This window comes from Paralichthys olivaceus, chromosome 2 (genome assembly GCF_024713975.1).
Source record: "Paralichthys olivaceus isolate ysfri-2021 chromosome 2, ASM2471397v2, whole genome shotgun sequence".
NCBI lineage: Eukaryota > Metazoa > Chordata > Actinopteri > Pleuronectiformes > Paralichthyidae > Paralichthys > Paralichthys olivaceus.
The window spans coordinates 22,642,332-22,664,646 of NC_091094.1; the positions used below are offsets into that span (position 1 = coordinate 22,642,332).

The 22,315-nt window shown below is 38.2% G+C and overlaps 3 protein-coding genes and 1 long non-coding RNA gene across 4 annotated transcripts; 3 read left to right on the top strand and 1 right to left on the bottom strand.

The window, feature by feature from the left end:
* Window positions 1-5,999: 5,999 nt before the first annotated feature.
* LOC109629165 (blue-sensitive opsin) lies at window positions 6,000-7,982 on the top strand. The gene is made up of 5 exons (XM_020086667.2): window positions 6,000-6,478; window positions 6,586-6,754; window positions 6,848-7,013; window positions 7,111-7,350; window positions 7,664-7,982. The coding sequence occupies exons 1-5, from the start codon at window positions 6,100-6,102 to the stop codon at window positions 7,769-7,771; spliced, it is 1,062 nt and encodes a 353-aa protein (XP_019942226.1). The 5' UTR covers window positions 6,000-6,099; the 3' UTR covers window positions 7,772-7,982.
* Window positions 7,983-9,045: 1,063 nt separating this feature from the next.
* Window positions 9,046-11,396, top strand: LOC109629133 (blue-sensitive opsin-like). Its single transcript, XM_020086613.2, has 5 exons — window positions 9,046-9,571; window positions 9,670-9,838; window positions 9,917-10,082; window positions 10,277-10,516; window positions 11,124-11,396. Exons 1-5 carry the CDS (start codon window positions 9,193-9,195, stop codon window positions 11,223-11,225), a joined length of 1,056 nt encoding a protein of 351 aa, XP_019942172.1. The 5' UTR covers window positions 9,046-9,192; the 3' UTR covers window positions 11,226-11,396.
* A 1,644-nt stretch (window positions 11,397-13,040) lies between these two features.
* LOC109628988 (blue-sensitive opsin) lies at window positions 13,041-17,432 on the top strand. The gene is made up of 5 exons (XM_069512107.1): window positions 13,041-13,581; window positions 14,273-14,441; window positions 15,069-15,234; window positions 15,780-16,019; window positions 16,817-17,432. The coding sequence occupies exons 1-5, from the start codon at window positions 13,203-13,205 to the stop codon at window positions 16,919-16,921; spliced, it is 1,059 nt and encodes a 352-aa protein (XP_069368208.1). The 5' UTR covers window positions 13,041-13,202; the 3' UTR covers window positions 16,922-17,432.
* On the bottom strand, window positions 17,087-19,986 carry LOC138405230 (uncharacterized). Its single transcript, XR_011238904.1, has 2 exons — window positions 19,907-19,986; window positions 17,087-19,387 (listed from the first exon to the last, which is right to left on the bottom strand). It is a non-coding gene; the product is annotated as an uncharacterized lncRNA (long non-coding RNA).
* Window positions 19,987-22,315: the final 2,329 nt, after the last annotated feature.

Below are 22,315 nucleotides of genomic sequence, written 5' to 3' on the forward strand. Positions count from 1 at the left end.
TAATGCATGCTTTGTTACCCTAACAAATCTACGTTTTGAAAATATCTCCAGATTACACAACATAATGGATTTTGCATACAGTTAAGATGCAGAAAGTACAACCTAATTCAACTACAGGAAAGTTAGGAACATGATCACAATATGGAAAATATTAGTTCAATTGTACTATGAAACATTTTCCATATACAATACATGGCTGTTCCAGTGAATTCTGGGAATTTGAGTCAATATTTGGGTGCATGAGGATCTTATATCCAGAGGGTTTTTATACCATTGCACTTGATGCTGACAAAAACCGTATGTAAATAAAGTCACTACTGATACAAACATAGTCTCTTATACTGATATAGTGTATTGTAACACCTTATGATTACTCCTATACTGCTGTTACAGTATTTCTCTTGGATTAAAATGTGTAGGATGGATACAATCAACTAATTTAATTGAATCAATGCAGAGATTTTGGGTTTGTTTTTAAAGGCTTGCATATATTTTAGTGTTTTTACTGTATGGATGTCTGTTTGATATGATTTGTTTTGACTGGTGTTATGAAATGTATTCATTTGTCTGTGTTATACAGTGTAACTTAATATATGTAAGTATTTGTTTGGCAAATGTTTGATATGAGCCACATAATTAAAGTAGGTAAAATGAAGGTGTATACAGTGCAGCATAATCTCGATCTGGAAAACGTTTACTTTAGTTTGGAAAACGATGTTGTCCTTTGTTGCAATTCATTGTTAGTCCATAGGGTGGCAGTTTTGCGTTGTTTGAATAGAATTTTCTGAAAGGTTCTGAACACACAACAAAGGGCAGGTGGTTAAGGTTGAATCATTTATATATTTTACTAATTAACAAGAGTGCAATTTATAGAGTAAAGGAATCCCAGTCGAACTTGAAGGCCCTGCTCTCGCACACAGGTCAGGTATGTGAGACCATTGGATACATGCACCAGTAAGATAACCCTGGAACTTATCCTACTCTTATATGTGCAATAAAGCTGACAGAAACCTTTACTTTATTGATGTTCATTTTTGGTTGAATAGTATAGCGATGGTATTGTAAAAAAAAAGAAAGAAAAAATGTCATGTCTATCTAACCACTTATCCTCGACCCTTGTAACAGTAATTTAAACATGGTAACAGTAAATGTAAAGTTGGTAACAGTAAATATAAAATTGCAACAGTAAAGCTCAACTTGACACTGGTTAATATATATAAGATGCTTGAATGGTGAAACTGAATTATTAAAACATAGCAGCATTTTAGAAGATATGAGCTCATGGGAGCTGAATGCATGTGTCTGTCTGTGTTTTCAGCAGTTCCAGTGTTGATCCTGTGTGGATGGGAGGGGGGTTCCGATGATTTTCTCTGCCGTCCTAACCTCTCTCTGGAGGGACTTCTGGTCCGAGGCGATGCAGCTGTCACACCAGAATGAGAGGCTGCTGGTCAGGCTGCTCTCTATAGTTCCTGTGTAGAAAGCTGTGAGGACAGGAGGGGGGAGGTTTGCTCTCCTCATCTGTCTCAGGAAGTGAAACTAGTATCACCTCAAATATACAGCAATCAAAGGATTTCTGTCTGAATTAGATATATATTTGAAGCATGCTGACTATTGTAACTCTGTCCTCACAAGTCTCAGTAAAAAAATAAACTGCAGCCCATGCAAAATGTCGAGTCCACACTAACAAGCACATAAATGGACAGAATCTGTGATAGATTTTTATTCTATGAAGCATCCAGACCCCTGAGGTCATCTGAGACAGACCTGCTATTTCTACATCTACATCTATATCTATATCTATATCTGTATCTGTATCTATATCTATATGTGTATCTATATCTATATCTACATCTACATCTATATCTATATCTATATCTACATCTATATCTAGAGGAGAGACATTTATTCTGATGTCGTGGAAAAGAAACAGACCAGAGACCGATCATGCCACATCATCAAGCTGATGAAAAGACCTCGTAAAATGCAATCTATAGGTTGTTGTGTCATTGTGACTGACATTGTGTGAAAAATCTCTCCACTTTTAATTTTCTGTCATTTCCACATGACTCATTATAAGTGATTTAATCAGTAAGGGCTAAGAAAGCTAAATATCTACAATCATGTGTTCTGATTTACAGTAAAGCAGCTGCTCATACAGCCGCTCTTTTTTCCTTTTCATACATACAGTAATTCCTATTCACTATCACAGTGAAACATGTTCATGCATGTGTGTGTGCGTGAGCAAAGCTGCAGGTGAAGCAGGTCAGTGGAGCTCAGACGAACAACTTGACCTTCCATACTGCTCTGAGCTGCCGGTAATCGTCGACATACGATAAGAGTCTTACATAGCGGCTGGAGAACTGAACTCTAAGATCTTAAAGAGATCATGGTGTAAAGCCTCACAAGTGACATGGATCGAGGATTATAGCGGCAGGAGGTGGAGGCTTTTAGGGAGGGGTGTGCGGCTTTCTACTCACCATAAGTCTCAGAGCATATTAGTGTGTAAGCCATTCTCTCAAACGCTGTTTCCATGTGAGCTAAAATGTTATATCATTAGATTATTTTGATTAACAAGCTGATATTCTGTTGCTATACTTATATGGGATTTGGCATAGATCTGTCTTAAAAGACATGTAGTGAAACAAGGTTGTAAAAGAGTCTTGTGCATGCACTTCTTCAACATATATGATCAGGGGTTTGTGGTCTACGGATGTATACCCTGCACCTGTCTCAGTATTCATCAATTAATTTCCTGAACCATTCACCTTTACAGATACAGACTGATGTCATAGCTGCGGCTGTTGATGCTATTCGCTCTTCTCCTGGCATTGTGACTATTTGTTCAAAATCTCACCTCATTAACAAAGGAACTCAGGAACAGTGTTTATGATGAAGGAAAGAAAGTCTCACTCTAATGCTCTTGTGAGCCCACTGTTTTCCTTGCTTCCTATTCTTAATGCCAATTATCCTATTTGCTTGTGTCCCTCGAATCCACAAGCTGGTTGAAATGGCGTCACATGTAAAGCTGCATTAATCTGCTGAAAGTTTCCTGTTACATTCAACTGGAGCAGGCAATATTCTCCACTAATAGACCATACAGGCTAGTTAAAGATGTTTCCGATGCCCATTCATCAACAACACTTACTTCATGAATTGTTTGATAAACTTTTCACAGTCATTTCAATAGACTTGAAGCTTTTGATTCTGAAAGTTTGTTAAAATTTCCTTTCAAATATTATTTCTGTTGTTTGCACTGAAAAAGAAAACTGTTGGACCAACTTAGAATAATGAATTCATTTAGTAACACAAAAATTAATTATGTTTGTTCAAATTCAATTTTTGGAAGTTGGTCAATTTTATTTTCTCAGTATGTATTATATTTTATTTGTAGTTTGCAACACAGAATAATGTGTTTGGTATGAGTTTATTTTTTCACTTTCAGTGTCAAGCTAAATGAAAGGATCACATTTTGCCCCAGTACAGGACTGAAGCATACATAGTGAAATGAAAATAGTCTGTATTTATATCACACTTTTCAAGTATTGATGACCACTCAAAGCCCTTTTACAGTAGTTTTTCCAACTCACATACACATTCATAGAGTGCATCTATATGGGCAGCACTTTTATTTTTCTATGAGGGGCAATTCTGGGTTCAGTGTTTTGCCCAAATACACTTTTAGCATGCAGATGGGGAAGACTGTGATCGAACCAGTCTGGTGAGAAGATAACTGCTTAACCCCCCCAGCCACAGATCATCAGTCTAACATTCCCCTATCTAAGTTAGTGCAGCACCTCATATGACCCTGCACAGAAGTCAGGGCATATACTGTACCTGCAAATCATACAAAACACTGCAAAAAGACTTTTTTGAAGGCTGCATTTTACGGAGCACATATCTAGTCTTAAACACCACATTCTCATACATCATGAACTAACATGTGGACCGGAGGAGCCGGGGATTAAACCTTCTCTACTTGCTGAGCAACACCCACCCACTGTATTTGTTCCTGAAAAAAATTATAAGAAAGGATTCATAACATTTGATGGTAAAACTACATGAAATTGTTGCCTTACAAATTTTCTGAAAGGTCAGCAAACCTTAAACAAATTACAAACCACGACGCTCATCTTAAGGACACCTTACAGAGAACAAACATCAATAAAACGGTTTTATGGATGAAAGTCAACCTGTAACCATGTGACCCAAGGGTGATAGTCACATGATTGTAGGTTCACACAAATTCAATAAATTGAGGAGTGATCACTGAAACCTATGCAGAATCATTCTGTAGACCCCGTTTGAAACTTGACCTGACTTTGGGGTGAACTCTCTTTGAAAATTAGTTTTGTGTTTTTCCACTTTAAGTTATGCATTGAACCAACCATTTCACACAAGTAACTTAAGGTGGTTGAAGCAAGGACTTTGTTAAGTTTAAAATGAGATTCTATATCTTTTATTCAGTTTATTCATAAATTATATTTGGTGAGCAGTTCCAACAGCAATAATTATTTAAATCATTTAAATGGAAAAACACTACTAATCAATCTCATAAGACATGCTTAAATATATTATCCCCTTTATCAAACATTTGTTCTTTATTTTTCAACAGAGCACAAAAAATATTTGTATCTGCTTGTGTCGTATATTGGGGTTGCGATGATGTGAGGATGATGAAGGAATCACTCAGCTCCTCAACCTATTTCTTACTATTCCACTGCTTATTCAGAAGTTGAACTGGGACTACCACTGTGCTACAGAGCAATGGTGGGAGTTTCTTTAATGTATGATAAGGCGTCATCTGTCACAATGGGTTATCCCGTAACAATTCTTACACATCATAGTCTCAGAAACCTCTTGAACTATGGTAAATACACATTGACTATGTCTAGGCTAAGAGACTATCATAGGCTTTTAGAGCAGGAAGATGTCACCCTAGCCAGGTGTGTCACGGTGAATCCAGCTGAGAGTTCTTTTTAATTAGAGAGCAAATCTCTTATACATCTGTTGCATTGTTCAGCAGTAGGTAAGAGGCCTATTTGATTTAGATGTTTGGGACAGACAGGCTGTCCGCCAGGTAGCACGACAGAAGCCAACAATAAAACAAATGTTACTTGCACATTTTATAGGAGAAACTGTACAACCCATCACATCCTTTTAAACAGGTGGCACAGACTTATGAGGTCATACGTACATCTATCATTAGTTTTAGCAGATGTAGGCTAATGAAGCAATCTTCACTTACTTATATACATTTGTCACTACCACTCTTTCTCGAGAAATTTCTGATCTTCAACACTTTATTGTGTTAAAGTTTTGATTCTGAAAAATGAAATGTTCTTCTCTGTGCTGAGATCTTATGTGATGAGATCCATGCTCCACAAGTGGTAATCCTTCTTGATCCTGCTATGTTGACGGAGGTAAGGATCATCCATTCTAATACTAAGGCAGGTTACCCAAGGGCTGACTGGATGTGATTAGCGGTGATAATAGCGCTGATGGCTGGATTAGCTGATTCCAAAACAACATCCTTCCTTACAGACTGGATCCAATTGAACCAGGGAATTAAGAGGCCAAACAACCAAAATGGTTATTTGTTGGTATAAAAACCATTAATTTATGGCTGAGGGGTATAATGGTCGTCCTCCAACCAAACCCCAGCTCACACCAAAGTGTCCTTGGGCAAGATGATGCTGAATGGCACCTCATAGATGTGAAAGAAAAAATGACTGTTTTTTACCACTCTTTCATGTTGAACCATAATTAATGTTATGTAACACTTATTTTTTGATTCTTATTCTTATTAATGTTATTCTATTGGTCAGTCAACGTGCATGACTCATGTCTTGACTTAGTCAACAAAGATCAGCCATCATTAAAACCAGTTACCCCTAATGATTTAATGGCTGTTCGTTTTGCTGAGTATAAATCAATTATTCTTAATTTAATTAATCAAAGGTTCAGTAGGGAGTCCTATATATTTACCCTCTCTCCTCTGTAATGGACTGTCACATACAAGTGGACCAGCAGGACACACTGAATACCACCATCACATGAAAGGCAAATTCTGACTTTTCTTGTTTGCCCGTGGGGGAAAAAATGAAGCACGGCCGGGTCATGGAGCTTCCAGAGGATTTCTGGATCCCCATCCCTTTGGATACGAACAACATCACGACTCTCAGCCCCTTCCTCGTCCCCCAGGACCATCTAGCAAGCTCAGGCACCTTCTACGCCATGGCCATATTCATGTTTTTTATATTTGTTGTGGGCACTAGCATCAACGCGCTCACAATCGTGTGCACCATGAAATACAAGAAGCTCCGGTCCCACCTCAACTACATCCTGCTGAACTTGGCCGTGGGAAACCTTCTCGTGTCCTGTGTCGGCTCCTTTGTTGGCTGCTGCGCATTTTCAGCCAGATATTTTATCTTTGGAGCGCTAGCGTGCAAGATTGAAGGTTTCATGGTGACACTTGGTGGTAAGATGAACTTTAATGTACATACTACATACATACTGTAATATTATGACACTTGAGTTTTAAAAAGCTAAAATGTTTTTTTCAAATTTTCTTTTTTATGATTGCAGGTATGGTCAGCCTGTGGTCTCTGGCTGTGATAGCTTTTGAAAGATGGCTGGTCATCTGCAAGCCACTTGGTAACTTTGTTTTCAAGCCTGACCATGCTATAGCTTGCTGCGTATTCACCTGGGTGTTTGCACTTATTGCCTCAGCTCCTCCACTGTTCGGATGGAGCAGGTCAGTTTTACACACACACCCTTACACTTACATGAATTGTACAGTAAAGCCGGAACATAGGCCTCATTCAGTGCACTGTGCTTATATGTCCAGGTACATCCCAGAGGGTCTGCAGTGCTCCTGTGGACCAGACTGGTACACCACAAACAACAAATACAACAATGAATCATATGTGATGTTCCTCTTCTGCTTCTGCTTTGCCGTTCCCCTCACCACCATCATCTTCTGCTACACACAGCTGCTCATCACACTGAAAATGGTGATGCAAATACAAAAAAAATGCAAACTGAATGGATAAATACTTTATTTTGACTGATGGTTGTCATGAGACTAAACACACTTCTCTCCATCAACAGGCTGCGAAGGCTCAAGCTGAGTCTGCCTCCACCCAGAAGGCAGAGAGGGAGGTGACCAGGATGGTGGTGGTCATGGTGATGGGCTTCTTGGTGTGCTGGCTGCCCTACGCCAGTTTTGCGCTGTGGGTCGTGAACAATCGTGGGCAAACGTTCGACCTGAGATTGGCTACTATGCCAGCTGTCTTCTCCAAATCCTCTGCGGTCTACAACCCAGTCATCTATGTTCTACTCAATAAACAGGTCTGTTGCATGTACGATCAGACCGAGAACCAATTACAGTTATGGGTCAAAAAGAGACTAAAAAACATCGAAATGAAAAAGTTTTTTTACAGCAACATACATAAACACAATAGAGATCAGGACCTTCAACAGTAGAGAAACTTTGGTGTAAACAGCTCATCTAATTGTAAAGGATGACAGAAGAGATAGAGTGACTGATTTGAAACAGGGGGATAAGATCTTCAATATAAATAATAAAAGTAAAATAATTGCATGTAATTTATCTTGTTTTGAAAATGTGTCCCTAAATCAGCTTTACTTTCATGTTTTCCAGTTCCGTTCATGCATGATGAAGATGATGGGGATGGGTGGAGGTGATGATGATGAATCTTCAACATCACAGACTTCAGTCACCGAAGTCTCCAAGGTTGGGCCTGCTTAGACTGAACATCCACAATGTTTTCCACAGTGTTTTCTTTTTATTGTCAAAATACCTCTGCACAGGTGACTGACAATTTGTTTAATGTAAATATGTAAACATATTTTGTGCGATAAATTGCATAGAGTGCAATAAAGTGCTATAGGGAATAATTAAAACATCTTTTACACAGCAAATATAAAAAAATAAAAATGTTTGGATCAAGAATTAGCAATACCGTGTTAATACTGACTCTTTATTTCGTTGTTGTGTTTTTAATAACCTTGTGCAATTTAAAACAAAGAAATGTATTTGTTCCTTATTACAACATTATGATGGTGGAGGGGTTTGTTTGTCCTATTCTCCTCGGAGCTGTGTTGTCCCAGCCCTAGAGTCCAAGGCAACTTGGACGCAGGGTTGAGGCCAGACTAGGGACGATTCATGAGAACTCAGATGATACAGCTATTTGGGAGCTGCGGAACCATATCTGGCAAAGGAAAGAGGAGCCCTTTCCTGCAGCCTCTGCTATTGCAATGCATTTCCAACATCTTGCACATCTTTTTAGTTCAGGAAAATGGGCAAAATGCTATAAAGGTAACAAATCTTGAGTTAATCCAGCAGAGCGGATTACAGAAGGCTACAGGACATGCGATTATCAGACAAAAGGTTAATAGAAACCAGATTAGCCGGCAAAGAACTGCAGTGATCTTCTTTAAGTAAGTGGGATTAACCTGTTTATCAAGGTTTTGATGATGAAGTACAAGTGTTCATGCATCTGCACAAGTGCATGATATACACATTTTTGGCAGGTACATGCATGTTTGTGTGCTACGTGATTCAGATACATGTAGGTATTGTTTCTGACAAGAACTAAACCTTGAGTTTCTTACTATCAGTCAAGTATGTTGATGTTCTTAACTGCAGGATGCAGTTAGATAAGCCTTAACAAATTCTTTCAGTCCATTAGCACAAACCTCCTTACGGTTTTGTGGTTTCTCCAATGAGAGTAACACTTATTGTGACTTGACAATATACAGCACCTGGCTGTCATGTCTTTGAAAGAGTGGCAGATGTTGTCTGCACAAGCTGTGAAACCAAGCTGTGTGGCCTCTGAACTCTGTGTCGTTACAATCAGGACGGGAAACCCCTAAATGACTTACACAAATGAATGCAAACCCCAATGAATTAATCAATCAATCAATCAATCAATCAATCAATTAATCAATTAAAGAGTTAAGTAGCTCTTTAATTGGGATAAGTGGTATCTCAGGGACCTTTATAAAAGTCCTCCACTAGAGTTTGGCTCAAGAGATGTTACGGACACACACATTGTAGTGTTCCTGTCTGCTCCTTCAAACGTTCCTTCCTCCTCCTTTTGTATATAATATATGTGAAAGCAAAGAATTTAGGAAGTGCTTTGATCTGTAATCACACAAAAGAGCAAAATGAGGTCAAATCGTGGTGAGGAGCTGCCAGAGGACTTCTGGATACCCATCAGTCTGGACACCAACAACATCACAGCACTCAGCCCTTTCCTAGTTCCCCAGGATCACTTGGGGAGCTCGGGCATCTTCTATGCAATGGCAGGATTTATGTTTTTCGTGTTTGTCGTGGGCACCAGCATCAACACCCTCACCATCGCATGCACCGTCAAATACAAAAAACTGCGGTCCCACCTTAACTACATCCTGGTGAACTTGGCTGTGGCGAACCTTCTTGTATCCTGTATAGGCTCCTTCACTGCTTGCTGCTCCTTTTCAACCAGATATTTCATTTTTGGAGCACTAGCATGCAAGATTGAGGGTTTTATGGCAACACTCGGAGGTAAGATTTACAAAAAATGCTCAATTTCACCCTGACTACTAAATTAACTTGATGTGATTTGAAAAAGGGGCTTAAATTGCTTCTCTTTGTCATTGCAGGTATGGTCAGCCTGTGGTCTCTGGCTGTGATAGCTTTTGAAAGATGGCTGGTCATCTGCAAGCCACTTGGTAACTTTGTATTCAAGCCTGACCATGCTATAGCTTGCTGCGTATTCACCTGGGTGTTTGCACTTATTGCCTCACTTCCTCCTCTGTTTGGATGGAGCAGGTAACCAATGGCAAAAGACTCATCTTACAACTTGTGAATTGGAATGATTGCTCAATGGCCTTGTGCTAATATGTCCAGGTATATCCCAGAGGGTCTGCAGTGCTCCTGTGGACCAGACTGGTACACCACAAACAACAAATACAACAATGAATCCTACGTGATGTTCCTCTTCTGCTTCTGCTTTGCCGTTCCCTTTGCCACCATCATCTTCTGCTACACACAGCTGCTCATCACACTGAAAATGGTGATGCAAAAAAATTCCCACACACATGCACACGCATGCACGCCACATGCACACACACAAAGTTTAAACATACTAAAAAAATTGTCTGAAAAGTCGTCTCATGACAAAGCAAGGTGTATACCTGAATGCATCTTATATCTTATCAAAGCTGTACAACTGATTTTGACAGATTTGTCTCTCTTCTCCCTCACCAGGCAGCGAAGGCTCAAGCTGAGTCTGCCTCCACCCAGAAAGCAGAGAAGGAGGTCACCAGGATGGTGGTTCTCATGGTGATGGGTTTCCTGGTGTGCTGGCTGCCCTACACTACCTTTGCTCTTTGGGTCGTGAACAACCGAGGGCAACCGTTCGACCTGAGACTGGCCACCATACCCTCCTGCTTCTCGAAGGCCTCTGCAGTCTACAACCCTGTCATCTACGTCCTGTTCAATAAACAGGTCTGTAAAAATGTTGTGACGTAAACCACTCATCTAGGCACCTTAAAGTGTCCCTGTTCAATCAGACATACATCCAGAAAATATTATTTAGCACTGAGAAGTTACGTGGTGTCACATTTAAAGGTATTTCCCTATTACCATTTAACAAACCATAATTTGTAAAACTACTTGATAAGCAGACGTTTGAGTATATGCTCTAATGTATTAATTGATGAAATGAATAAAAACACTTCTATACTCTAACATTCTTACTATACATGAATTAATGTTTTAACAGTCATGTATCACCCTAACCTTGAATGATTGATGGTAATCAAAACTATCTAACTCTAAAATAAGTATTCTGATATCACAGTTGGATTGAATGATTTTAAAGTGAAAAATTAAATAATCCCACTGAAAATAGCTGAGTTGGGAGATGCAAAACTTGTAACATTCCTTTTGATTTGATTAATTTGTGCTTTCCCCACTCCTCTCTGTTATGTTCATGTATGATGATAAGGATGAATATTTTTGACTTTGCAGAGGCTTTTTGTTGTTTGGATTGATTGCTCAACAAAAGCACTGTACCTCCTAACAATTTCAGTAATTTATTTTTTCCTTTCAGTTTCGTTCATGCATGATGATGCTGCTGGGGATGGGAGGAGGTGAGGAGGAATCATCAACAACACAATCAGTGACTGAAGTCTCCAAAGTTGGGCCTGCTTAAAAACTGCTCATCAAGAAGACTTATTTCCCTGCCACTGATAATTTGTCAATTGTAAATAACAATGGATATGTATAAGTATGTTTTGTCATGAAGAATTTGTGAGCAATGTTGTGATTTAAGTAAGAAATCATAATTAATCTGCAAAGTAAAAAATAAAAAAATGGAAACACATTAATGGTTTTTGTGTATTATTTTTATTAGGAAACTTAGACTTTAGGGTGACAAAGGGTTGCACAGCTCATATTTGTTAAAGGTACAGTGTGTAGAATTTTGTGATATCTAGTGTTGAAATGACATGTTGCAGCTGAACACTCCTCACCTCACCCTCTCCTTCAAAACATGAAAAAGAAACTGTGGGAGCCTTTAATTGTCATAAAAACTTAAAAGGTGTTTAGTTTGTCCAGTCTGAACTAATGTAAAAAACATGGCGACCTTGAGAGAGGGTCCCCTCAATGTAAATATAAGGTATTTAAATATAAAGGTCCTTTTCTGTGGTAAAGAAAACTACAATACAATTTAGATGAAATGAATTAGTGAAAACATCATGAGGATTATTCTACATTAAATTTCTGCCAATAGTTCCCTTTCACCTAAATCTGACACACTGGACCTTTAAAACACAAGAGGCTCATTGATTTTGAGTTTTTTTCATCACTTATTAGGCTTATTTAAATTATTCAAATAATATTGGATTAAACATCCATAGAATTAAAGGGATAGTTCATCCAAAAATTTAAATTCACTCATTATCTCCTTACCACTATGCTGATAGAGAGGTGGGTCAGGGGTAAACAGCATTGCAGCCAAAACCTATACAAGTGAAGTAAATGGTGACTGATTCTTCAAATGTGAAAAAACCCAGAAATATATATATAGATATATATATATATATTTCATTTTATTCATATATATCTATATATATATATATATAGATATATATATATGAATAAAATGTTTCTAAACTGCTCCTGTGGTGTCACACAAGTGTCCGTAAGCCCGACATTCAAATTTGACTCAAAACAGTGTCATTTACACATTTTGTTTAGCCTCAATGTCCTCTGATATCTTCCTCTGGAACTGTGTTCACGCATGAATCAAAGCAGACTTTAGGCTAAAAACATGGTGTAAATGTATTTAGGCTCGGTTCCTGACTCCCAGCTCACCTGTATACCTGCAGTTCATCACCCAATCTGCTCATCACCCCAGAGGCACTATTAAAGCCTGGTTCATTCCTCCGGTTGCTGTCAATTTGTTCAGTCAGCTGCTGTGCCTGCTTTATTACTTATTCAAAGATTTAGTGTACCATTTCTTATACCTGTTGAATCTGCTACGTCCAGTTCTTCTGAATCCTGAACTGAACCAGCTGAAACCCTTTTGACAAGTTCTTACAATCAACACTAAAACTTCTGTCTCTGTGTCTGAGTCCAGACACCAATTTACATTGTCAACAAGTTTCCTCCAATAGATCATATACTGCTCAAGAAACATGGCAACTGCTTCTCATGAAACTACTGTTACTGGGTCAAGAGAAAAAAGGTGACATAAATAAGGCCAGAACAACCTGGGTTACTAGGGGCCAAATGCTCGAGACTAACCTCAACGTTACTGATCACCGATTATACGGTTTCGGGATACTTACCTGTACATCAGCCAAAAGGCGTTGTTACGGGAGTCATGTTTGTGTACGTTTGTGTACATGTTCAGTATGTGAGGTCAGTGTGTGAGCTGTTACCCAAAGCTTTAAATCCCCTACTTGAGCCAATTTAGTTGAGCCTGAGTAATATTTAAAGTTCCTATAAATCCAGCAATCAGAGGCCATCTCCTTCAGAGAGACAAACCTCCATTACAAGAAACTGAAAACATAGAATCTCTAATTAACACTTGAACTTTACAGAACTGTCTTGAGCAGTATTACAATTTCTTGACTTCTTTTTGAACAAAGCTTGAATTTTCATTTGACAAACATCCAGGGGAAAAATGAGGGGAAATCGCGCTGTGGAGTTCCCGGATGACTTCTGGATCCCGATCCCTCTGGACACCAACAACGTCACGTCCCTCAGCCCATTCCTGGTTCCCCAGGATCACCTCGGAAGCCCAGCAATCTTTTATTCGATGTCAGCTTTTATGTTTTTCCTGTTCGTGGCTGGCACAGCCATCAACACACTCACCATCTTGTGCACCATTCAATACAAGAAACTCCGGTCTCATCTGAACTACATCCTGGTGAACCTGTCAGTGGCAAACCTCCTCGTGTCCTCTGTGGGCTCTTTCACCTGCTTCTACTGCTTTGCCTTCAGATATATGATTCTTGGTCCACTTGGGTGCAAGATTGAAGGATTTACAGCGACTGTTGGTGGTAAGGAACATAAGAATTTAGGTTATATTCAGGACTATCATGGAGGTAGAAATTTTTTTAGTTTTTTATTTTAGTTAAAAATAAAAAACTTAAAAAGTTAAGTTTTTTATTTTATTTCTAAGACACTAGATTGTGTTGATTGCTTGTAAAATGCAACACAACAAGCATATTGAATCAAATACAGATTTTTCTCATAACCATTTTCATCCAGTAAATCATCTTGGTAACATCACTGGACAGTTTCCTCTTTCTATCACATAAAAAATTTGATTACCTTCTGTTTATTTGCAGTATTAGTATCATGGTTTCAAAGTGCTAATTTTTTATGTTTAAGGTAAAAGAGGTAGGAGAGAACAGCTCTTAATGCATTAAATCTCTGTTTGCTTCTGGCTCATCCTGCCAAAAGCTGCAGTTACTGGACAATCATGTGGTGAAATGTTAAATGTAATGTGAGATCCACAGGCAGACGTCTAAAAACATTGATGCTTGTTACACATTAGACCATCCATTTAATTTTTTTAAACATTTGTTATAATAACTTCTAATTTCTTGTGGGCAAAAATACAACTGCTCCTGCAGTCCGTCATACAGTGGACAACACACAACTATGTTTCATACATATTTTATATTTAAACTAGTCCTGATATGGGGAAATGCAAACAGTGTCAGTCTTTTATTTGTCTCATTCCAGGTATGGTCAGCCTGTGGTCTCTGGCTGTGGTAGCCTTAGAAAGATGGTTGGTTGTCTGCAAGCCACTAGGAACCTTCATCTTCAAACCAAACCATGCCATAGCTTGCTGCGCTCTAACTTGGGTCTTTGCTTTGATGGCTGCGATTCCTCCTCTGGTTGGCTGGAGTAGGTCAGTATATCACCATCTAGCGTGCAACAGTGAAAATAACCCATTACTTTTCTTTAACTATTTTTTATGACATAGAAATAATAAAGGTTATCAGACCTCTTGTTTTGTCTTTTTTTATTTCTACAATAAGAACTACACAATCATATGTGGGATTTTTAGACCTTGGTTGAGGTATGTGCTATACTGAGTGCCATTCTAGTTTTAACTCTCCCTGGTAACATAAGTTGCTTTCAGACATGCAATGAACTCTGGAAATTTGCAGACTTTCCCAGCCCCCTAGTCAATCTCCGCACAAAGTGCAGAGAAACCGATGTCAGAAAACAGCAGGAGATCCTTTTAAAGAATTCATCGCAAGCAAGAGGAGGTGTTGATGATGTTTCTAACAAAATGAAAAAAAAGAAAAACAGAACAAAAATCTCAGGATGAATAAGTGGTGCCCTAACCATAGAGGAACGGCAACAAAGATGTCAAGAGAGTTTTCGGTCATAAGGGCCAACGCCATGTAGATGTGCTGTTAAAATCATGTGATATCTGCAAGCAGAATTTATACATCAGGTCCCTCTGTCTAGAGCTTTAATGTCCTACAGTCCAGACACAGACTGAGTGACTGATTGTCCTTCTCTCCAGGTACATCCCGGAGGGTATGCAGTGCTCCTGTGGACCAGACTGGTACACAACTGACAACAAGTTCAACAACGAGTCCTATGTGATCTTCCTCTTCTGCTTCTGCTTCTCTGTCCCCTTCTTCACCATCGTTTTCTGCTACTCACAGCTGCTCTTCATGCTGAAATCGGTGGGGAACGTGTCTCCATCTATCTATTGTTGACTGTCTCTTTTATCGAACATGTTTAGAATAAAAATAGCAATATTAACTAGTAAGAACAGGGCACAGCAAACAAGTGAGCTTTAATGACAAATGTTCGAAATAAATAAATCACATCCCAAAAGAAGTAAAAAAAAAGTGAATACATATCAGGTCCTACCCCATTTAAGTTTTTTCATTAAAAAATATTGTAAAATGCTGCAATATTACAGCTTTCATCATACAGCTCAATCAGCCAACATAAACATTATGACTCAGCAAGAGCAGATAAGCAAAATTCAAGCAAACAAAACATTTAAACATCCTACTTCCTGTCTTTCTGTGTTACTTCCCCTCCATAATCACCCATTTCATATATATCAGTACATTGGTTTTAAACTTTTGTGTTGTTATGTTTTCATTTTATCATCACACCTTTGAGATTCTAATGACTTACAATGACCTGACTTCATAGATCTGAATGTGAATGTGCATCCCCACACCGAACAGTGTTTTCTGTTCTTCTTCCTCACCAGGCAGCGAAGGCTCAAGCTGAGTCTGCCTCCACCCAGAAGGCAGAGAAGGAGGTGACCAGGATGGTGGTTGTCATGGTGATGGGCTTCCTGGTGTGCTGGATGCCCTACGCTTCCTTTGCTCTCTGGATTATTAACAACCGAGGGCAGCCATTCGACCTGAGACTGGCCACCATACCCTCCTGTCTCTCCAAAGCCTCTACAGTCTACAACCCTGTTATTTACATCCTCCTCAATAAACAGGTGAGTTTGTGTAAATACATGGATGATCCAGGACTATGTGACCTTTGCTCAGCAAAGAACCAATTTCACAAACAATACTTATGCACAGAATGAGATTGAACTATTTGGAATTAAGGAAAATTCTGGCAAATTCTGCAGAAATCAAATAAATAGAAACAAAGAAAATTTGAGGCAGGCAAGGGAACTTAATATCAAATCAAATCAAAAGTTTTTTCATTCACAATGATTCACAAATTATAACTGTTGCAACATCCTCTGTCCTTATCCCTAAGCTATAGAACGAAAAAAACTAACACAAAAAACTATTAAAGAATCACAAGTGCAGGATCACTCCTCCAGAACAGACAGAAGTGCAAGAGATGTTGCATGTATTAGAGCCCTTCAATAAAATAACATGATTTACAATATTCATGAGATAAGACAGTGTCCAACATAAATGCAGATTTATATCAATGTTTAAAGAATTAATACAAAAGAAAGAGTCTGACAGAGATGAAGGGAGCAGTGATGACAATTGTAATGATGGTCGTCGCATGTGTGGGCAGTCCTGAATTGTATATCTAAATTGTAATCACAATCAACAATCAGCTGCCACCACGATCACAATCCAATATACTGAAAATAAATATTTGAATAATCACGGAGAAGGTCAATGGCGCCCTCTAAAGGTGGCTGTGAAAACATACAGAGAGCTTGCTCCATCCTCCGAGGAAAACCACATCACACTACCTTTAAACTACACACAGTAAAGAACAGATACTTATTTCAGCAACATGTTGTTTCATTTTGTTTTTCAGTTCCGCTCATGCATAAGGAAGATGGTGGGGATGAGTGGAGGTGATGACGAGGAGTCATCGACAAGTCAATCGGTTACTGAAGTCTCTAAAGTCGGACCTGGTTAGATTATTCACTGGTACAGAGTGTGAATAGCCTGAAAAGACAAATACTATATGACAAATGAAATTACGTTATTCCTTGAGATAAAGAGTTGGCTGCAAAGAAGAATATATGTAAAGAAAACTCCGAAATATATAAATAATGTCAGTGATGATGTGATGTCTTTTCTACGATATTCACTGCAGGTGCACATAAGAAAAATGTATAATGTTTAGTCTTGCATTCTGTCTCAGGTCACTAGAAACCCATAATAGCTATTACTCAAGTAAACACTGAATGGACATGCTTGTAAGAATGCTTGCAAATGAGTGTTAAAACATCTGCTGTATATTTGTTGTGTCAAATTTCACACATGCATGTAAAAATGTGAACTTAATTAACAGTGGAGGTACAGCTTCAGAGCTGTAATATCTGCTTGGATCAGATCACCAGATATTCAGTTATTTGTGAGATGAGTAGAATGTACATGAGAAAAGATAGAGTGCACAAATACAATAAATATAACAGTAAATACAATGTTTCTATCATCTGATAGATGCCGAACGTACAGAAACAATGTATGTTATGCAGGTCAGAATCATGACTGGACACAAACATCCTAATTCCATATTTACATGCATGATTTTACTGAGTGAAAGAAACGGATGGCTGGCATTTTAAAATAAGGTGCATGCCAATGAGGAACATGAGAGGAAAAGAGTCAGGAACAACCGGATACATAATAAAATCATGATGACTAGTTCCTGATCAAACTCTGAACTGAGGACAACATAGGGTATATGAATTCCCGGAGGACAGACTGGGAGGTACCATATTAATGAATCATCAGTTTATGAACAGTTCATGATTACCTGTGAAACGGAGGGATGGCCACTTTCTTCATAAGAGGTGAGTGATTATCTCTGAATCCAGTTCATCCATTATCTATCATAATTATCCTTTTGAGGGTCAAGGGGGGAGGTGCAGCCAATCTCATCGCAAGAGGCGGGGTACACCCTGGTCCCCAGTCCATCACAGGGCCAACATACAGAGACAAACAACCAATCACACTCACATTCACACCTACAGTCAATTTTCAGTGTCTAATTAATCCAACCCACATCTCCCTGTTGGGGGAAGCCAGAGTACCCCACAGAGACATGGGGAGAACATACAAACTCCACACAGAAAGACCCCAGCTAAAGTGAGATTCGTTGCTTCAAAAATATTGCGGCATTCTCTGATAAGAGTTAATAGCTGCTCTGACTGAAAATACTGATAGTTTGAAATCTATTTTTTTAGATTTAGCATCATTTAGCATCATTCTTCTGATTCTTCTCCATCAGAACTTCAGGTGTGAATCTTGCACAAGCAGTCGTCTTGTTCTCACAAATCAGAATGAAATGCATTTTCTTCTGCTGAATTATTCATCAAGTAATTCAAATGTTTGCAAAAAGGAAAATGTCTGGGGTTTAAAAGACATAGACATTATCAGCATTCAGCCTACAGATGGTGCTACACTTCAGATGAAGAGTGAGCCTCCTTCACAGCACAGCTGCCACATGTCTTGTGTATAAAATGCTACTATTGCTAATGTAATGGGAAAGTAGATCTATACTGTCACTGTGTGCACTGCAACGAAAATTTACTAGACTGACTTTATGTATTTTATCATGGACCATTGATAATGGAGGAATATTGTGTTAAATGCCAATAACGTCGTTCTCTCACTCTGGAAATGATTTAATGAACCATGATCGTCCACCAACCTGCCAACTGGTGTATTTTACTTTAATAGTAAATCATGGATGTAGATTTTTACACCATAAAATCAATGCCCTCATTTTTTTATAATAATTTTTGGGGCGGATTTTCGCTCCAGGTAATCTGCCCGATGGAAACATAAAGCCACACTGAGATTGTTCCATTCTGTTGACTACTTTGTTGCACGGACAAACAAGAGACACAAAGCCTTTATTTAACAGAAGATAAACTAAACACACATACACACACGTACGCACAATACACAAAAATAAATACATACAGTGCAAGTGATAATAATTTTCAATTTGGGTTCACACTGATAAACTCAGAGTGTCTAATAAATCAAGTGTTCAATATTTACTATTGTTACAATAAATGTTTTATTGTTTAAAGCTGTTATATGCACTTGTTTTCCTTGAAATTAAGGGTTAATTGACCAGGATTACAAGTTCACCTGAGTCCCTGTGTTGGCACGGATCAAAGTTAAAGTTTTAGTCTCAAGTCATCAAGTCATCAAGGAAAAGACAAGAAGGCATGAGTATAATTCAAACAAAAAAATCTGAGTAGACACAAAAACCATGATTATAAAAATATGATAACATGTTATCTGTTCGCTACACTGCAGAGAAGAGAAGGAAATCAAACAATTAAGCAATCAATCAATCAATATTTGGAAATACCATTGTGACTACTGCGTCTGGCTTGTTGTCCATCGTGGAACAGCTGTGCTGCAAAGAGGCAAGAGAAGACTATGGTCATCACAACATCCCTCAACATTGTACACATAAATCTGAGACAAGGATTATTACCTGATCTGAAGTGAACACAAGATCATATGATTAACAGGTGGCCTCGGCTCACTTCACACCAGTGTAATTGTTTATGATATAGATCACCAAGGTCACAGTGGCCACAGAGATTTCCGTCGGTAGTCAGGAGCAGATCCGAGTTCTGCTAGTAGTGAACTTTTACCAAATATGAATAGTTCAGAACTAGCGGAATTCCAGACCTACCCTCGAAATATCCCCAGCACCACATAGACAATAAACAATAAGAAGAAGATACTACAATTCCACATCTTGGATGATATTTAATTTTTATCAAGATACTGAAAACAATACAAGTTTTCTAAATGTCACATTTGAAAAATCTGTTTAAACCAAACAAACACATTAAACATTAAACAACCACTATTTCAACAAGTGAACATTCAACACATTTAAATACAATTACTAATATAGACCTACAATTATAAATAGCAGAAAATAGAAAAGTTTACAGATTCCCTTAGTTTCAGGATCCATCCTCTTCTTGTTGCGCAGTCCTTATCCTGGAGTTCTTCTCAGAGCTATGAGCTACCTGCACAAGACGTGGACTTGAAAAAAACAAAACAGAATCAACGGATTAAAAAAAACAATGACAGCAGTCCTGGAAAATCTCTGCCTTTCCTGAAGTGAACTGTTGCTCCAAAAGAGATTAAAGTGTTACGGAGTGAGCATGACAGAAGTAATTACACTGTGTTAATGTGTTAGGTGGAAGAACCTGAGTTGTCCGTGTAATCCGCTTTGGTCTACGGGGACATGAGAAATCTTGACCGGCATTTTTCCAGGTCAACCGTGGTCCTGATTAGAGGTTAAACATGTGGAAGTGAGACTCTGCAGATCCATACCCAAACAGCTGCTAATGCAATGTACATATGATGTCCTTTCTCTCAACTAGGCAATCCGGTATTATGGATGACTGAGCAAATGGCAACAGATAAAGGATCCGCAGTAATGTTTACTCTAATATGATTGTCTCTACAATGCCATGCAGAGAATTTGACATTTTTGCACGAGAATTTAATAATTTGAATAAAGTCAAAATGTGAAGTTGAAATGCCGAGAATAAAGTCACACTTAATCAGAGGAAGATATTTTTTGTATTTCAAAAGTAAATTTGAAATGTGGAGTCAAAATAATCGTTCAATACTTTCACACATACATAGTTCATCTCTGTGTCAAAATTGTGTATTTTGGAAAGTAAAGAAATTGTCAGATTCTGCCCTTCGTCTGACTCAGACATCATAGAGGAGGTTTCAGATGCAGTAAGACAATTCAAAAAGCACCTAGTTTTTCTACAAATGATTTTTCTATAAAGGTAGATCCTCTCAAATCCAGTCTTCACATTGCTTGTTAAAACCTTGGAATATTACATACCTAAGCTTATTTAAACAGTAACGTAAGCTGATTCACATTTACTTTATTTTGTGAGCTTCTTTGATTGGTATAAAATGAATTGTAACTTAGGAACTAAAGGGACATGAGATGCTGTGATGGCAAATTTAACATAGTTACAATTCATTTTATACCATTCAAAGCTCACAAAATGATGTACTTATCACAACAAAACAAAAAAGAGCAAAATGTGTTGATGTTTATTGATGTACATTACACTGACCTCCTCAACATACTGACTTTATTTCTTTTTTTAAATAAAGCATTTGTTTTAGATAATTTGGTTTCTTTGTTGAGATTTTCCATAAACTGATTCCTTTCACTCTAATGTAACGGTCCATAAATGGTTCTGAATTGTGTTTCTTTAAAGATCACTGTTTCTTCTAAGTTAAGTTAATTTCATATGAGCTTTATTTAAATCTGCAGAATACTTCATCTAGTAGCTCCTGAAAAGAAACAACTTTAACTGAACGAATAATGGGTTTGATGGATCTCTGTATCGACTTCTACTGATGATTCTTATGGCTCTTTTTCCTAAAATGAAAACTGAATGAGTATATGTTTTGCAAGCACTTCCCCAAACTTCAACACAGTAGGTCAGATATGTGACAATCAGTGAGTTGAATGAAATGTGCAATGCTTGATTATCTAATGAATCCTTTGCCTTTTGTAACAAAGCTATTGTTTGTCTGTTTTCACCTTTGTGTAATTTATATGTGATTTCCAGTTCACATTCTCATCTATCGTGACACCTACATCAGTCATCAAGATCCAATATCGATAACAGTCGACTCAAGCTATATATTGCATTAATTAATTCACTTGAAGTCTTCAGTCCACATGGATTTTCCAGATCAATATTGAGGTCCCCATTTAGAAACACACTCTTATTAACTTTGTTATTTTGTCTGTGAATGTCTGAGCACAGGAACCCGGTGTTATATAGACACAACTGTTTATGACATTTTTAACTTTTTCATGAATGATTTCTTCTGCGATCATTTCCAAAATGTTGTCTACAGCAGTTGTCATATTGCAAACAATTCAAAGTTGAGTTCATATACAAAGCTATTCCTCCACCTTTTTTATTTCTTCTATTTGCATAATACGACTCATATCCGTCTATCTGAGCTTCACTGTTGGAATGTTAATATTAATACACTTTGAATAATCAGACAACCAGCACTCTGTGGCAGGAAGGGGGGGTGGCCAGTGTGCCTTCAGTCTGTGAACTGAGTTGAATGTGTCTTTGTTGATGTGATCAGATAAACCAGAGCAGTCGTAACTGCCTTAACTGGCGGTCTGTGGCTGATAATATCTTTCCCAAACAGATTATTGATAATCTGATTAATTAAATTTACCAGATCGGATGCAGACATTCACAGACGGTGCAGATCTCCATTATAGCAACACAATTCATAGAAACACTTCCTCTTTAGC